The sequence below is a fragment of the Pieris napi genome, chromosome 20 (assembly GCF_905475465.1).
Source record: "Pieris napi chromosome 20, ilPieNapi1.2, whole genome shotgun sequence".
Lineage (NCBI taxonomy): Eukaryota > Metazoa > Arthropoda > Insecta > Lepidoptera > Pieridae > Pieris > Pieris napi.
This window is the reverse complement of record NC_062253.1, coordinates 209,771-227,010: the sequence shown is the minus strand read 5'-3', so window position 1 is coordinate 227,010 and position 17,240 is coordinate 209,771. Positions and strand designations below refer to the sequence as shown.

At 34.6% G+C, this 17,240-nt stretch overlaps 2 protein-coding genes across 6 annotated transcripts; both read left to right on the top strand.

The window, feature by feature from the left end:
* Window positions 1–17,030, top strand: LOC125059611 (protein EFR3 homolog cmp44E). Of its 5 annotated transcripts, none has more exons than XM_047664100.1 (20): window positions 2–472; window positions 4,711–4,915; window positions 5,824–5,974; window positions 6,430–6,582; window positions 8,185–8,283; window positions 8,645–8,802; window positions 8,888–8,966; window positions 9,191–9,329; window positions 9,524–9,594; window positions 10,251–10,439; window positions 10,514–10,686; window positions 10,971–11,074; window positions 11,730–11,850; window positions 11,923–12,058; window positions 12,824–12,937; window positions 13,370–13,490; window positions 13,915–14,006; window positions 14,698–14,859; window positions 15,318–15,459; window positions 15,540–17,030. In XM_047664100.1, the coding sequence occupies exons 1-19, from the start codon at window positions 388–390 to the stop codon at window positions 15,456–15,458; spliced, it is 2,493 nt and encodes an 830-aa protein (XP_047520056.1). In that variant the 5' UTR covers window positions 2–387; the 3' UTR covers window position 15,459; window positions 15,540–17,030. The 5 variants fall into 5 exon arrangements, with proteins under 5 accessions (XP_047520059.1, XP_047520056.1, XP_047520055.1 ...); XM_047664099.1 differs by having other exon boundaries at window positions 10,239–10,439; window positions 15,542–17,030; XM_047664102.1 differs by lacking the exon at window positions 2–472 and adding an exon at window positions 1,122–1,261 and having other exon boundaries at window positions 10,239–10,439.
* Window positions 1,340–2,817, top strand: LOC125059612 (cyclin-L1). Its single transcript, XM_047664104.1, has one exon. It carries the CDS (start codon window positions 1,519–1,521, stop codon window positions 2,761–2,763), a length of 1,245 nt encoding a protein of 414 aa, XP_047520060.1. The 5' UTR covers window positions 1,340–1,518; the 3' UTR covers window positions 2,764–2,817.
* Window positions 17,031–17,240: the final 210 nt, after the last annotated feature.

Below are 17,240 nucleotides of genomic sequence, written 5' to 3'. Positions count from 1 at the left end.
GTTGAACGTCGACTATCATACATTCCGCTACATGTTTTGCCTATTTTTGAAATGACGTGACATGTTTGACCTAATTCAAGATCTAAGTGCTTTATTTATAGCAGTTTTCAATAAAAAGAGCTAAACAAGTACACCTTTTGGCAATAATGTGGGTGATTGAGTTCAATTTTCGTCTCTAGTTCAATTTCACTGTGATATCTTGAATAAAATTTTATTTACATATTCGAGGATAAAAAAAAAGCAATAATTATTTATCTAATAAATAAATAAGTGATATCTGTTATTAGATTATTATCTTCTATATTAGTTTATGAATAGATTCTGTTTTAAGAATTTACGTAAAAAGCTCAATTATTTTATCGAAGTAAAAAGTAGAAGACAAATATTATGTCTTTCGTAAAATGTTGTTTTGATGCTGGCGAAGGTCATGACATTCTGGAATCATTTGTGCAAAAATGTACCGATCCTGGCTGTAAGTATGTTTTTCAGCGTCAATTCCATAACTTAATATAATTGCCATATTTTATTTTAGTTTAATAAAAAACATAATAATGATTGTAAAGATGAAATGAATGAGGTGAAGAAGAATTATGTCCTACTTTATTTTAAGTCAGAGAGAATTTGCCCAAATATTTTTCTAAACGTATTTCAATTGAAAACATAAAAATAGGTTTGAAATGTTTTGGTGGTTCATATAATTAGGTCACCATAATCTATCATATGTAATAACAAAACTAGGTATTGATTATTAATTGTCGCTTGGCGCCAATAATTTGATATCCGTTTCCGTCAACAGTTCAGAAACTTCATTATGTCTTAATATAATGTATATTTCGGATAACCTTTGTCTAGTTTTTAATGCCTCGTAATAATGATAGTGTAAAGCTACTGTAGTAAGTAAATATTTATGTATTAAAATAAAGGTTTTCTTTTACTAATTAGGGAAACTAGAGGTAATGTTAGAATTTATTTTCTATGTATTTTATTTGACAATTTTATATGATGCCTTAAATTTCATACTAAAATATAATTTGAATGATAATAGGTTAATCGTCTTAAGTTGGACGACGTTAGCGTTTTGCCTAATCTATGGCTACTGTTTGTGTAAGTACTCCATAGACAAACAATTGACTATGGAAAAATGCCTATCAGAATTGATTGTTGATTTCTGAATCATTAAAACTACGCCCTAATTTCTATAAAAAGCGTTAATGGCTAAATATATAATAACAAGATCAGGAGTTATTTAATATGGCTCTAGGTAAGTAATAACTTTATATAAAAAATGCCTTCCTTCGAAATGAAGAGAAAATACTGTTGACATATGTTCGTGTGGCGCCATCTTGCTCATTATAGTCGTTCTTCGATTGCCTTGTCAAACCGCGTTTTTGCAACAAATATTAATTTCTATTAAAACTCTATAGTTCCTTCTTTTTAATTGTAAAGTAAGATTATTTAATGAAGTGATAACTATTCAGTGAAAGTGTTGGTTACTGTAAGTTGGAGCTATTTTCCAAAATGACCACATCCACTACAGTGACTACTCAAAATCAAGCGAAGAATAATGGAACAACAGCCACAAAGGTTCCAAAGAACTATGGAAAAATAGTCTTAACGCTTCATAACTGTTTACTACCGGAAACTACGTTCAAGGAGACGCCATCACAAGCAGATGGGTTAGACATAGAAACTGAGATTGATCTCCGAGTCCTTGGTTGTGAAATGATTCAAACCGCTGGAATTTTGCTCAAACTGCCTCAAGTTGCCATGGCTACAGGCCAAATGTATCTTCAAAGATTCTACTATTCAAAATCATTTGTAAGATATCCTATGGAAACCACTGCAATGGGAAGCATCTATTTAGCATCCAAGGTTGAGGAAAAGCCGTGTCGTATCCGTGACGTCATCAACGTATTTCATCACATCAAACAAGTAAGAGCTCAGAAAACAATCTCCCCATTAATAGTAGACCTCAACTACATAGAACTCAAAAATCAAGTGATTAAAGCTGAACGACGCATTCTTAAGGAACTTGGTTTCTGTGTTCATGTAAAACATCCACACAAACTCATTGTAGTCTATCTGCAATTATTACAATATGAAAAGAATAAAGCGCTTATGCAAATGGCTTGGAACTACATGAATGATGCTCTAAGGACTGATGTTTTTATGAGATTTCCCCCAGAAACTATAGCATGTGCTTGTATCTTTTTGACTGCACGGAAAATTGGATTACCACTCCCAAATAACCCCCATTGGTTCTTGTTATTCAAAGTAACCGAAGAAGAAATTCGAGAAATCTGTGTAAGAATCCTACAACTATACAAAAGGACTAAAGTAAATCCTGAAGAATTGGAGAGCAAAGTAGATTCCCTTAGACGGGTTTATCAAGCTAATAGGCAAATGCAAGTACAGAAGGAACGAGAAGCAAAGTTAGAAGAGAAAAAAAGTGAGCCTTCAACATCAACATCAAAGGAGACAAAGAGAGAAACTAAGAATGAAAAGTCTCCAAAGACACCACCATTATCTTCAAAATATCATACAAGTCATAAGAAGAGGGAGAGGAGGTCTCGTTCACCATATGAAAGAAAACGGGAATACTCCAGCAAAAGGCACAAGTCTCGATCTCGTGAAAGGGAAATAGACAGGTCAAGGGAAAGAAGGTCTGATGATAAGAGGAGTCGGACATCCTCCAGAAAGTACGATGACTATGAGCGGTCAAAATCAAGTAGGGATAGTAGGGAAGATAAGAGAAAGCATTAATTCATTAATTAAATAGTATATTAAATGTATAAATAAAGTAAGGTGACTTAACAACATGGCTTTTAATTTTTTTCTATAATATGAACTACATTTGTGACTGAATTACTGACACAACTTTTTTACAACAAGATTTGAAATAATTATTAAGTAAAAAAGTCAAATTTGTGCATGCAATGCTTTAAAGCAATTGCTGAATTGTTCCAAATCTATGGAATTTAAATAATTTTTTTATACCTTTACAAGCCCACTCTAGCCTACAAAATAATATATGTAACTAAATATGTAATGAGATGTCTTCTTTTTTTAACAATAAACTAAATCATTAATATTTAGTTAATAGTATAGTATATATCAATAATTGATACTCATATTTTAATTGTGAACTTTTGAAATATTGTTCATCTTAAATTTTGTGATTTATAAATTGTATTTTATCAGGAAGATAAGCGTAACCAACCTGTGTGTATACAATGCTATAGTGAACTTAGAAATTTGGAAAACATTAATTAACAAATTGTGCTATTTAAAAAACCAGTAAAGGATTTTTTTGTTTTATTTTAAAAAATTTGAACCTAAAAGTCCCTACTAAACGTACATACAGACACCTAATTAAGCATAGCATCATACAAGGTAAATACTTCCTAATTATATTATTACATTTTCTTTTAGCCCTATCTATTAGGCAAACTTAGCATAACTCATGCTGTCAAATATAAAATGTCACAAGCAGCTTCTATTTTTAACTGATGTATTAAAGAGTTAAAAATAACTTTTACATCTGGAGTTTGTAGTTGGTGTATTGCTATAGTGAGTTTAGAAGTTTTTGAGTGTTAATTCTAAAATAACTTAAATAAAAACTACCATATTTATTAGTGATTCTCATACTATCATTTTCTTGGATTATTGGCATTGTATCAGCAATCAACTTTATTGAAATTAAATTAAGAATATGAATGTCATATTTAATTCTTTAAGAAGCAATGAAAGAAATATAATGTATTTGTGAAACATTTTTGTTCTTTATAATAGGATTAGAATTAATTTACTTGGTCTAATTTAAAGTTTTTATACTTGTAATAAACATGTCATTTTATGTTTTTAAGATGTTTCATAGTACTCAATATAAATCAAATAGTCTCAGGTGGTTCAGGAATAATAATAGGTCTTAAAAGTATGTAGAGGATAAGAAAATAAAACTAAAATATTTAAAGTCATTGTCTAATAATATTGAAAGGTGAAATCTAACAATAGTAAATATTGATAAATATATAATAATAATCCGTACGGACCCGCGGAAACATTTAACTATCATACTTAACTAAATAAATGTTATCTTAACCTTATCTTTTACGACACAATTCTGACATAGTATAGCAAGTCATACACATAGATTGCTATTTTAATCGTGTTTACAATGTAGATTTATTTAATAACACATAGAAAAATATTTAAAATTAATTGTAATTGTGTATAGAAGTTAAATAGTGTTTAGCAAATTTAATTGAAGTGTTAAATAGGAAGTGATTATGCTGCCGGTGAACAAAATTGCGCATCGTCTTTGCTTTATGATGAGTAGGACTTTGTATATAACGTGTAAGTTAATCTAATGTTAAGTCAACTGATAAAATAGGGTGTCTCCTGATTTTGAATGCTCCATTCCGATCCTTACAATAATTGTATTCATGAACCTTATTTAGCACTTGTTTGACTCAGTGCTAACCTATCGCACTTATGAGGGCTGTGGTCGCCTATTGCTACTACTGATTTAAAACCAAAGCTATATTTTATGTCACTTCTTACTACATAATATGGGTTCGGAATGGTATATTAATAATTCATATTTAGATTTTAATTATTATTAGTTTTAAGTTGATGAGTTTAACTTTCATTTCCAACCAAGAGGATGTCGATGATGATGTATGAATTTGTGGATTTGACTTATTTCAGGTTGCTGTGGCTGTTGCTCCGCACTTCGGCCAAGATACAAACGTTTGGTTGACAATATATTCCCCGCGTTGCCACAAGATGGCCTCGTCAAGTCAAATATGGAGAAGCTTACGTTCTACTCACTCTCCAGTCCGGAGAAACTCGATAGAATCGGGGACTACCTCTTTCAAAAGGCTTCGAGGGATATATATCGGCGAAGACATGGGTATGGTTATAAAATCTTTTCAGGTTATTATGAGACCAAGAAAGCAAAGTAGTAGTAGGTCTGAGCGACTTTCAATCGAGGTCGTACGTTAAAATCACGGCTGAGTGCTATTGGACTTGTTTTTCTATGTCCGTAATTAATACTTACAGCAAAAACGTATTTAGAAAACCTGGCTTAGAAACAGCATTGAGATTTAAAGGCAATGACAATTATGCTAATTACAACCGACAAAAAAGTTCATACTGTGTAGTAACACTTGTTTTAATAAAATTGTTTATATTTGAGGAATCTGATATTATTATTCTATATAAATTATAGATACATATGTTCTAATAAACTATATTGCGAATTTACTAGTGAAATAAAATTCCTGCAATAACTTGAATTTTTTTTTAAATTTTAGTGCCTAAACACAATAATCTCAGATTGGTCTAGTTTGGGCAAGGATACTTGGCAGGCAATACATTGTGTTATATCATAATTGGCAGTACTCAATGCGAGAGTGCCTCCCATAAGTAGTTATTACTTTTAAAAAGGTGTATCTGTAATTCGTTCGTGTATCTCGAATCGTGTAATTATTTTAAGCAATTTGTTAAATGTTTAAAACAGTAATATTTACACTTTTAAATTCATATAAAAATATGTAAAAGAGATCCATCTGAATTGGGTATATAGGAGGGAAGGTATTTTATTTATTAACACTTCGTTGCATTACAATATAAAAATTTAACATAATTAAATATAAAGGAGGGCATCTGGCGGCCTCTTCGCTTTCGAGCGATCTTTTCTAGGCAACCACTGTAAGAAAAGAATTAAAATGTGTTAAATTATATAAGGTAATAATCGTAAATGTATATCATGTAATTTAGTTTAAGTGAGTTTACATCACACGGAGGGTATTTATCCAGGTTCGTAATAATAGCCATGGAGGCAATGGACCAGCTCCTCTTAGCGTGTCACTCGCAGACTCTCAACCTCTTCGTAGAGAGCTTCCTCAAAATGGTGCAGAAGTTACTGGAGTCCACAGATCCTCAACTACAGATACTTGCGACGCAGAGCGTGAGTGACATTACTGCTTTTTATATTTGCTAAATTCGTTAAAGATTTTGGACCAATCAAATAAAGACTGGAATAAGTGTAATTTGTATTAAACTCTGTATTATTTCTTTTTTTAATTCAATTAAATCATGTACGTCATGTTAAAATAAAAAGTGTTTTTACGTTGTTGGGTCTTTGCCTTGGGACTTGATTCTACGAATTCTACAATTATTTAACAAAGTTAAAACTAATATTGGACTTTTTCTGTGCTCAGAGAGTAAAACTTTACATTTAGTAATATTACAGTATCGTCATATATTAACCAAAGCTTGGTATAGCCAGCAGCTGTGATAAAAAATGAAAGGCTGGCATCGCGCTTGCTAGCCCTCTAGAAGTGTGTGTCCGTGGGCAGTGGTATAACTTACATCAGATGAGCCTTTTGCCCGTTCTATAAAATATGTATATATCGTTTCCAGTTCGTCCGTTTCGCGAATATAGAAGAGGATACGCCATCATACCACCGTCGGTATGACTTCTTCGTGTCCAAGTTCTCTGCCATGTGTCACAGCAATCATACAGACAAACACACAAGAGATAGTATACGACTCGCCGGGATAAGGGGGTTGCAGGTAAATGAACGAAGAACGAATGAAAGATTGAATGATTGTTTGCGAGATTTAAGGCTCTTATTAATATAATTTTTAATTTTTAAAAAAGATTTTATTTAATATACCATAAAGAAATTCAATTAACAAAAAATAATAAAAATTTAAGGCGCTTAACAAAATAACACACAATTTTTACCTTAAACAACACTGTCTTAATCAATCTTCTTGTAACTACCCGCAATTAGCATTAAATTTGTTAGTTATTAATTTAATTGTCGTTTGGTTATATGTATTTATTTATGTCAGTCATTCCTGTTAACCTAACAGGTGGGCAGAGACCTCTGCTTGCAATGCTCCCTGAATAATTAACTCGTATCATACACCAAACACGCTCGGTTAGGTATGAGTCCTTTTGACCTGCCCTTCTAAACTTTAACTTCTTAAATTTAAGAAGAAATAAAGAAACTACCTCTTTATATCTTAAAAGCATAAAGCCGCGTCGTAAGAATTTTATATAAGAACATTTATGTATCTTATAAAATAATTACTTTATCTTAATAATTACGTATGAATAAATTGAGCGTGAAACCTTGTAAGCTTAGTATTACAAGATTAAAACAAAATACAGCCTTGAGATTAATTCGCTCGGCTTCTTATATTACGTGAATATTTTCGTTATGTCACCTTTAAGGTGACTTTGCTTAGAATTTTCCGTCTTCTGCATATTAATGATATGTTGCAAGTTAGCAATAGACATTGATACTCTTCACACTACTGCGTGATTGGGTTTTTAAAAAAAGAAAAATGATTTCACAATACAATCAATTGAAGTTTTATTTGAATATTAATTAATTATAAGAACAGAATAAAATGAAAACCAATAAATGTGTTTCCGCGACGAAGGATGATACCGAACTAATTTCATAATTTAGTTATTGTTTCACCTCTCGGTGGGAAATGCTGACTAGACAAAAGATATTAGTGTGTCAGCCAGATAGGGTACAAGGCTATGATATAACAGTACCAACTTTTAAAGGCATGATATCTCCGGCATTGAGAGCGTCCATGGGCGGAATCACTTAACATCAGGTGAGCCTCCTGCCGGTTTGCTTCAGTAATATAAAAAAAAATTAACAACACATTCCTGCGCTGGCCAAAAAATATTTTCTTGCGATCAAAATAGAGAGATTAATAAATCAGGAGAGGTACAAAAGACGTAAATATTTAATCTGTATTTTGACAAATAAAAAAATGCCATAAGATGATTTTTTACTAAGTGATAGCAACATATTAAGAATATATTCAAGTGCCTATCTCATACGTAATTCGCTGTTTTGGTCATATTTTTTGTACCTTTTTAAAACTGATATATTTTAGATAAAAGACCTTGTAATATATACCGTAGATATAGTATTATGTAAGATGTGGTAAACATGTTTTATTTATTTATTCCCAAAAATAGATAATTATTATTAGTCAATACGAAAAGGAGTAATTTAAACATGGAATACATAACATAATTCTAATTATAAATTATAACGTATTGCTAATAAAATACTTTTTCTTGGTGCGATATTAATTAATTAATTTAATTTCGATTGTATGACAGCAATAATATTTCAGGGGGTGATAAGGAAGACCGTGTCTGACGATCTGGTGGAGAATATTTGGGAGGCTCAACACATGGATAAGATTGTGCCTTCGTTGTTATATAATATGCAGGTAAACTCTTTGACAATACATATATTGTAATCAATCGCTTATACGAGTACTGGGAATAAATAAGGCGCAACTGCGTTTCTCTGTGAATACAAAAGAAATATCTATTCATTTACATTTAATAAAAAATATATATTTACAAATTATTCACTCACCTGTGAATACAAAAGAAACAACATATAATATCTTTTTCATTTTCTATATGTTATACTAAGAACAATACATATGCAAATTGATATTAATTCTTAAGCTACAGCTAAATTACAAATACTTCTCGATAAATTTATAGTCTAGTCTAGTTATAGGTATTTAAACAACTCATAAACATCATTTTGACATGGATTTTTGGATTTTAATCAATCAGGGCGCAGAGAAATACGAGACGGTGTCGTGTCTGGAGTCAGAGACGGACACGAGGGAAGGGATAGAGGAACCGCCCAAACTGGCCGAAGCCTGTCTCCGGGAACTGGTCGGGAGAGCCTCCTACGGACACATCCGATCAGTTCTACGACCCGTACTTACGTAAGGACCATTCGTCGTCTAATTCTATAGTACCATACAAAAAACATATGTATATATATTATTTCTTATTTTAACGTATTTTTAGGCATTTCGATCGCCACGAGCTGTGGTTGCCGTGCGATTTCGCCGTTCACATATTCAAGATTATCATGTTCTCTATTCAGGTAATGATCATATACTAAATAACGTATATTCTAAGAAAGTAAATTTAATAAGTAGACGTAAATATTTAAAATAAGTGTTAGTTTGTCCATTTTTGACGTCATCCAACAATAAGAGAGACAGGATATAACATAAATTCCCCAGATATATTTTTTGAAATTCATACATATTTGATTGACATCTTATACTGAGGACTAGTGAGAGACCCTTGCGCGACACCTTACAGGCGCAGTACTCGTACAGCGTGGTGGAGGCCTTGATGCAGCACTTGGACGCCAGTGGAGGGGGGTCAGGCACGCGTGTCCGCGCCGCTCGAGCCACAGTACTTAGTAATATCGTAGCTATCGCCGCCGGTGATAGTGTTGGTGAGTTTATTTATTACAACTAGCGAGCTGGGGAATCTGTTCGATCAGTGGAGGCCTACCGAACTCCTGCCTCAAAGGCCGTCAACGCATCCACTAACTTGGATGTCCACGTAACTGCCTTTAATGGCTGTCTCGAATCCTACTTTTTTCCCTTTGATGACTCTATGCTAAAGTCTATTTCGTAAATATTCCAGGTCCGTCGGTGTTGGAAATAATCAACAATCTCCTGACAAATCTCCGAGCCTCAGTAGCTCGAGATTCCGAAGTGAGTGTTTTCTTTCTTCCTATTCTTTCCTAATCGCTGAGCCGAAATTTTAGATCAGAGAAAAACAAACAGCTTTTTTTATTGGTTAAAAGTTATTAAAAGGCTGGCGACGTATATACCCATCTATAGATATTTTTGAAGTGAAACTTCTTTAGGCGCATGAGGGTAAAAATTTTACGGAACGTCACGAAGATGTGCAGCGGTTTTGGCATATTTTTATTGACTGGCAAAATTAAATTATGGTATTTGGCTTAATTACTCAATAATTAATTTACAAAGAAGTTTCACTTCTGTGTACTTTGTACGCACCTTTTTTTTATTAATAAATAAAATCAGCTAGATGTTGTGACAATGGTTTTTTAATACATACAAATTATGAAATAACTGTTTATTTATTTATTAAAGTGTTCCGCATCATAATGCTATATCTACAGTATATGTTACGAGCTATCTTTTATAAAATATATGACAATTATGATAAATTATTCAAATTTCAAATTTAACTATTAGGTATCAGATGGGTACTTTACAATGTTTTTTTTTTAAATTGATCAGTTGATAAGCAACTAAACATAGCCATAGACATATTTCGTTGAAAATGAAGCGTCACCCTGACCACTAACTAAAAGTCCTCCATGCAATAGTTGTCTTTCCAGAAAGAGTCCGACGAGCGTCTCTACCAAGAGGCCTTGATCAACGCGTTGGGCGAATTCGCGGACCACCTGCCCGACTTCCAGAAGATAGATATTATGATGTTCATCGTCAGCAAAATACCGAGCGGCCGAGGGAAACCCACCAAGGCCGATTGTATGCTGCAAAGCATTCTGCTCAAGTCCCTGCTCAAGGTATGTTTTCATCTCTCTCTCTCAAATTGTGATGAAAAGAGACAAACATTACTATGTCTGTACGTGGTTACAAGGTGGGAACGACGTACAAGACCACGGAGCTGAGTAAAGCCTTCCCCGCGGCTTTCCTCGAGGCCCTGCTGCGCGTGTCGAGCACCAGCGAGGCTCGCACCAGGGCCTTGCTGCAGAGGATCCTGCACACGCTGCTCGACAGACGGGCGAACGCCCCGCTGCTTCTTGTGCCCACGTGAGTATTTTTGAAATGGGAGAGAAATAACGTAAATCACTGATTTATGATATTTTTAAAAGGTAAAGTGTATTAAGTGAGAGTCAAAAGGGTATTCACGAATAAATCGGAAAGCGCACTATTTCCACTCACTTGCGTGCACGCACACGTACGCGCGAAACGATCGAGACCACTTTTTGTGGTTAAGTGTGATGTCGATGTAATGTACTTACAATAAAAATAATTTGACGATCAAACGGATAGATCCAATTTTAAAATATATAATTAGTAATTATGAATTTCAGGGTGCAGTATGAAAAACTAGGCCTGACAGTGGAAAAATGCTCCCGACCCGACCTGATCTTCATCAGCAAACATGGCCACGCCATCTTCAGCTCGCTGTATGAAGGTATACGTTCACTTCCATTTTTACATTTTCTTAATATATTTCATGCTTAGATTTATTTATATTAGACATAGACATAACATTTATTACAAACAATTAATGTTATGTCTATGTATATAATATATTACATACTGTGGTGCTATTTGGACACATTTTTATTAAATATAATATGTGTTTGATAATTATCGTAAAAATATATGCATATATCTTGTACATATTCGTAGAAAAATATATTAATGTCAACCAAAAGTGGTCGCAAGAATATTCGTACATTTATTCGTTATAATAATTCCAAACTATGAAACAATTAAATAATAACGTTTTCAATGATGATGCTTAAAATAAATATGAATCAGGAATCTCAATGATTAACCAAATCAACGTCAATTGACTCGATTAGAACATTTCCTGACATATATGTTTTTTTTAAATCTTATTTAAATATATTTATTAAAAATAAAATTGGCGCATTCTATAGTCTGTGGTCCGTTTATACTCTAAACTTAGTTACTTCCTTTTGATGATTTTGATAAACTAATTGTACCCATCGTAATCTCTGTTATATTAAAACAATACAACTTTTTTCCACAAGTAAATGGTGTTCAATTACACTCTGCCAACAATATTACATAAAAAAGTTAATTAAAACGACGTTCAGGGCTCCAACTGGAATCGAACACGGCCGAGAACATATCGGCCATTTACACCACCCTGTCTCTGCTCGCCATCGAGCTGGCCTCCGAGGAGACCGTCTGCGACATGCTTCAACTCATTCTGGCGTGAGTTTCTCTATTCTTTTGAAAACGGCCGTGCTAATGGTGAATATAATTTGTATGTATTAATATTTCCAGCATCCAACAGTCGGCGATATCGAACCCGGTCCTGTCTACGGCTCAACAGTGTCAGCTCCACGCCATAACCGTTGCGCTAGCGGCTCTTGTGTCGCACGTGCTGGCGCTGCCGCCGCTCGGCGATTATATTAAACAGGTATTTTATACTCTGATTCTTAATTCCGTAGAATTCTGACAGCTATCATTTTTTGACATGTCAGAGATGGCAAACTTTTTTGGCCGGGCATATTTTTTTATTTCAATACGACTCTGAACATCTGAGTCCATACATACATTTTATTGTTAGTTAATATATTAATTTTATTAAGTGCGGTGTTCTACATTAAAAGTAATTTAATGGCGAGTGATATTTAAGTCCCTTTTCATTACAAACAAAAAACACACAAGTAAAGATATCATTTTATTTTTTTTTAAAGGTTTACTGACAAGTCATAAGTGTACATTATGTATGTTACCTATGTGATTAAATGATTTTTATTTTATTTATTTTTAAAACCTAGAATTAGTATGCAATGATGCCAGCTAAAGAATCAAATATAGTAATTAAAGTTAATTCGATATGTTGTTCGTGATATTGAAATATTTGTTATTTTTGTATTAGGTCACTTGAGTAAGTAAATATTTAGATTTACTTTTATGTTTTTAATTAAATTCACTTTTAAAACTCCACGTTAGAAAAACAAACCAGTGGCGCTACAACCTTTTTAGGTCTGGGCCTCAGATTTCTATATCTGTTTCGTGATCGTTTGTTAATGTAACAATTTTTGTTTTCCTTCGTACGAGCGCATTTAAGCGCAAACACAAAAGAAAGTTTATTGATGAGATTCGCTTGCTGAAGCTAGTAATGAAGAAAAAAGTATTTTGTTTATTAAATATATATTTGGAATATAAACCGTTTCAGATAATAGAAGCTCGTCGCGAAGAAGCCCAGCACATGTTGCCGCCGCTCTCGGACGACTACGACGTGTCGCCCAACAAATTGCCGAACAAGTTGCCCTACCTGATGATCGACCAGGTATTTCTATTTGAATTTTACAATATTCTCATTACATAGTAATAATAATAATCTCTTTAGAAGTGGTTTTCGACGAGGTGATCCTCTCGGGCCGGCCATTTTTGTCTCGTAATAAATTCTTACATACAAAATTTAAAATCAAAGAAAATGTATTTTTCTTATTAAAGTATAATTTTGATCACAAATTTGTTCCCTGTGGCAGTGTTTAATATTGGCATTTTTTCGCTGTATTGCGATACTTGTTTGTTGAGCTAAGAAAGCACCAGCTCTAGGATCTATCTACCAGGCGCCGACTTAAATCTTTAATTAGTGCCTATGTATGCATTTCAAAAGGAACAAAATAATTTTAATTTTAATTCATATAAAATAATGTGTGCTTTATCATAAACAAATTTAATTAAGTATATGCTGTTAATATGAACCTCCCGCCAGATGGCGCTGGGCGAATGCCTGAAGGCGTGCGGCATCGAGCCCAGCCGCCTGCAGACCGCGTCCCCCTACTCCGGAGGCACGGCCGTCGGCCTCGCCCATCGCCACAGCTGGGTGGAAGCCGGTAAGCGCTATATCACATCTACATACATCATAAATACTTCTTACAACATATCATTCTTGTGTCGGTGTATCGCATCTTCAGCTGATATTACTGGAACACCCATGTCAGCAGTTGGTTCAAATGAAATCTGAACTTACGGCGAAAACTAACCACTCGAAAAGGGAACACATCACACAATGTATGGAAATAACAAATTGCATAGATTAACAGAAATAATTAATTGACAGTCCATTTTATTCTATAAATTAACATCTATTTGTACTCGTTAATTCAATATTTTCTTAATAATCAAAGTACAAATATGGGATTATATCTTTAATTGAATTCTTTTACCTTTTTTGCTGCAATAGTTGTTGTAACGTATCGTATCTATTTCGAACCGTGAAGTGAGTGCAGCCTTCGTAAGACGTTAAACCCCTTTCAGGAGCGACGCAGGGCAGGGACAGCCTGGCCGACATCTCCGCGGGACCCGTCACCGAACTCGACAGCGCCAACAGTTCCCCCGGAGTACAGAGGGTGAGTTATTTATATAACAAACGGGCGGGAGGCTTATCTGATGTTGAATTATACCGCCCGCGGACACCTATATTGCCAGAAGGCTCGCGATTACGTTTCCGGCGTTTTAAGAATTAATTCGAAAATACTTTATTGTGCAGCCGGTTCCACATAGTAGTGACAAAAACTTCCTTAAACAACTCTCAGTCGAGGTGATACGGAATTTCGGTTCTGCCTCCGCGACCGACGATGAACCAATATTAAACTGTTGGGAAATGTGACGATTTATAAGTTCTCGTATATGTATTATATTCCTTAATAATTTATATATTATGACAGCAAACCCAGTACGACGCGTTGGACGAAGAGTACCGAATGTTCATTGAAAAGTACAACTACAACCACCGGCCCTCGATGCCCCACTTTGGGACTTATGTAATTCATTCATTTCTTTAGTAAAAAACTTTAAAATGATTAACGCAATACATTTGCGTCTCTGATAATATTGAAAATCCGTATTCCTCCAGCGAACGGACAATGAGTTCTGGCATTGGGGCCACGAAGACGCGCACACGGCTAGCGTACACGACACGCGGACTAGTGTGGTATTCGTTCAGTCTCGATATCATTCGACCACGTATTCGTAGTTCATCATACATACATGTGTTTATATCTATATATATGATGACGCGTAATTAATAAACGGCCGCAGCACCCCACGCAGAGCGAGAACGTGAGCCTGGAGGCGCTGCGGCGGGCGGCGAGCGGGCCCAGCGAGGCCGAGAGGAGAGACGCGGAGAGGAGGAAGGTGTCCCTCAACAACACCTTCCGCACTGCGCCCTTCGACCATCTGCTGCACATCACGCAGCCCAAGGTATCAGACTTACACTCTTCCACGTCTTCATTATTAAGAGTTTTATAAATCTATTATTGTGTTTGTTTTAGAATTTGCATAACTAAAACTGCTTAAGACTTAAAATGACACAAATTCAAATTTTAACAAATTAGATATATGTATTTTTAAAGCAATGTTGGCCTAGTATTACTTTACGTTGCGACTCTCATCCCTGAGGTCGTAGGTTCGATCCTCGGCTGTGCACCAATGGACTTTCTATATATGTGCGCATTTAACATTTGCTCGAACGGTGAAGGAAAACATCGTGAGGAAATGGGTTTGCCTAAGACCGAAAAAAGTGGACGGCCTATTAGATTGACAAATGATCACGAACAGATACAAAAATCTGAGGCCCAGACCTAAAAATGTAGCGCCACTGTTTTTTTTTATTTAATTTATATATTGGCAAATGTTTTAAATGCAATGTTTACCCTCAGTACGAGATCCAAGACAAGCTGGAAGAGATCTTCAACTCCATCTCCGAGGAGCCCCTTCTGCCCATCGGAGCCGGCTCCCCCGCGGGCAAGACTCAGAACCAGCCTTACACCAAGTATTTGACGGAGCTCTTTCTCTACTGAGGTAGCGGACTCGATCGCTTGACCGTTTCGTATCCCTACTTCTTCCCAATAGAGATGATTAATTAGTATTTATGTTTTCAGGTGGAATATGGTTAGCAGTTCCATACTTAAGGGCGTAGTGGACTTTTCTCGCAGTTTTCCAGAAATTAGTAATAAAGGCAATGCAATATTTAAAAGCCGATTTAGTGAAATTGAAAGATTAAAACACATTGTTTTAAAGGTTTCATTTATGAGAGCATCTTCATATATTCTTCTTCCAGGCCAATCTTTCGGGGTCACTTATTAATTAAGACAACGGTGTGTGAATTTTCAAAAGGGTTAAGTTAACTAGGAATTTGGGTGATAGTGTTATAAACTTATCTCATCCAGAGGTAGAATGTCCCTCAAACGAAAACGATAACTCAGGACGACAAATACGTAACATCGAATAGTAAACGTAAAAAATAGGACACTTAATTGTTGCATTAAAAAATCACACTATAGTATTCTCTCTATGTCTAAGGAACGTGGTCGGCTTTACAGTGAGAGGTGTATAGCTCATCTCGTTGAATACGCGTTCTTTATGTGCGTTAAATATGTTACGTACACGTATACGAATCGTATTTTGGCGTGAACTTTGCGATATTGATTCGATTAAAACGTTTATATATCGAGACTTACTCGAGTTTTGAGTATTACTCGTATTGGTTTTATTTTTTAAAGGTAATTGTTTAATATGGGGTTGAATTGCATTTAAAAAATTCCAAGAAACTTGTAGACATCTATAATTATTAGACAGACTAAATCTATGTCTAATCAAATATAAAGTAACATTTATAACATAATATTATCAAGCATATAGTTGGTAATTAAAATTCAATGTACTTTGTAGTAATAAACACAAAATACATAATAAATATTGGTTGGAATCTTCCTTCATACTTGAAAGTGAACAAATACGGCACGAGTGATATATCGCTTAATATATTGCTTCACTAACGGTAAGCACATAATATGTAAAAGCGCTTTGTGTGAATTCACTTATTCCTTATTTTTCATTCTCTTCATAGATGTTTGTGTGAAAATAGACAATTTACAGAAAACGAAGCCGGTAAATGGCGATATCGGAGCCCTAGAGTATACAAGTTTATATTGCGGATCACTGATTCTGTTATCATTCAATCCGTCTGAATTTCACGAAGATAAAGTTTTTTTTCTTTTACTCGTTTCTTTTTTCCGAGTAATAATGACATTCCATAGACAATTGTCTAATTTTTTTTGATCAAACTCAAAAAGTGTTCGCTTAGCATATTTAAACCGTTCGCCTAAGCTGTGGATTACGATAGACGACACCTTATGAGCGGTTTAATGGTTCATAATTACGGAAGGAGTTGTAATTGAATAAAAATTATTTATCAAAATCTCTTACTTAAAACAAACACTACCTTCTTCCTTTAAGATGAAAAATCTGTAGGAATTTCTCTCGACTAGCCTTTTTTACATTTTCTGTAAAATGTAGCTTTCGATATTATTTTTTATTGTTATTCGTACTTACACATGTTATAAGGTTAATAAATTATTACGTAGATCAAAGTTTGTGTTATTTCTAACGATTCTTCAGTACCTGGTCATTGCAGATACCGAGCAGTGTTGGCCGAGTGGCTTCGACCTGCGACTCTCATCCAGCACTTAACATTCGCTCTAACGGTGAAGGAAAACATCGTGAGGAATTACGGCTTGCCTTAGACCGAAAACATCGACGTGTGTCAGGCACAGGAGGCTGATCATCTACTTGCCTATTAG

Excerpts from the sequence above, each read along its gene's own strand:
- LOC125059611 (XM_047664099.1), top strand. The coding sequence starts at position 388 with ATGTCTTTCGTAAAATGTTGTTTTGATGCTGGCGAAGGTCATGACATT. Across the intron at positions 5,975-6,429 it reads AGATACTTGCGACGCAGAGC|TTCGTCCGTTTCGCGAATAT; the intron begins GTGAGTGACATT and ends TATCGTTTCCAG. Across the intron at positions 13,491-13,914 it reads CCACAGCTGGGTGGAAGCCG|GAGCGACGCAGGGCAGGGAC; the intron begins GTAAGCGCTATA and ends AACCCCTTTCAG.
- LOC125059612 (XM_047664104.1), top strand. The coding sequence starts at position 1,519 with ATGACCACATCCACTACAGTGACTACTCAAAATCAAGCGAAGAATAAT.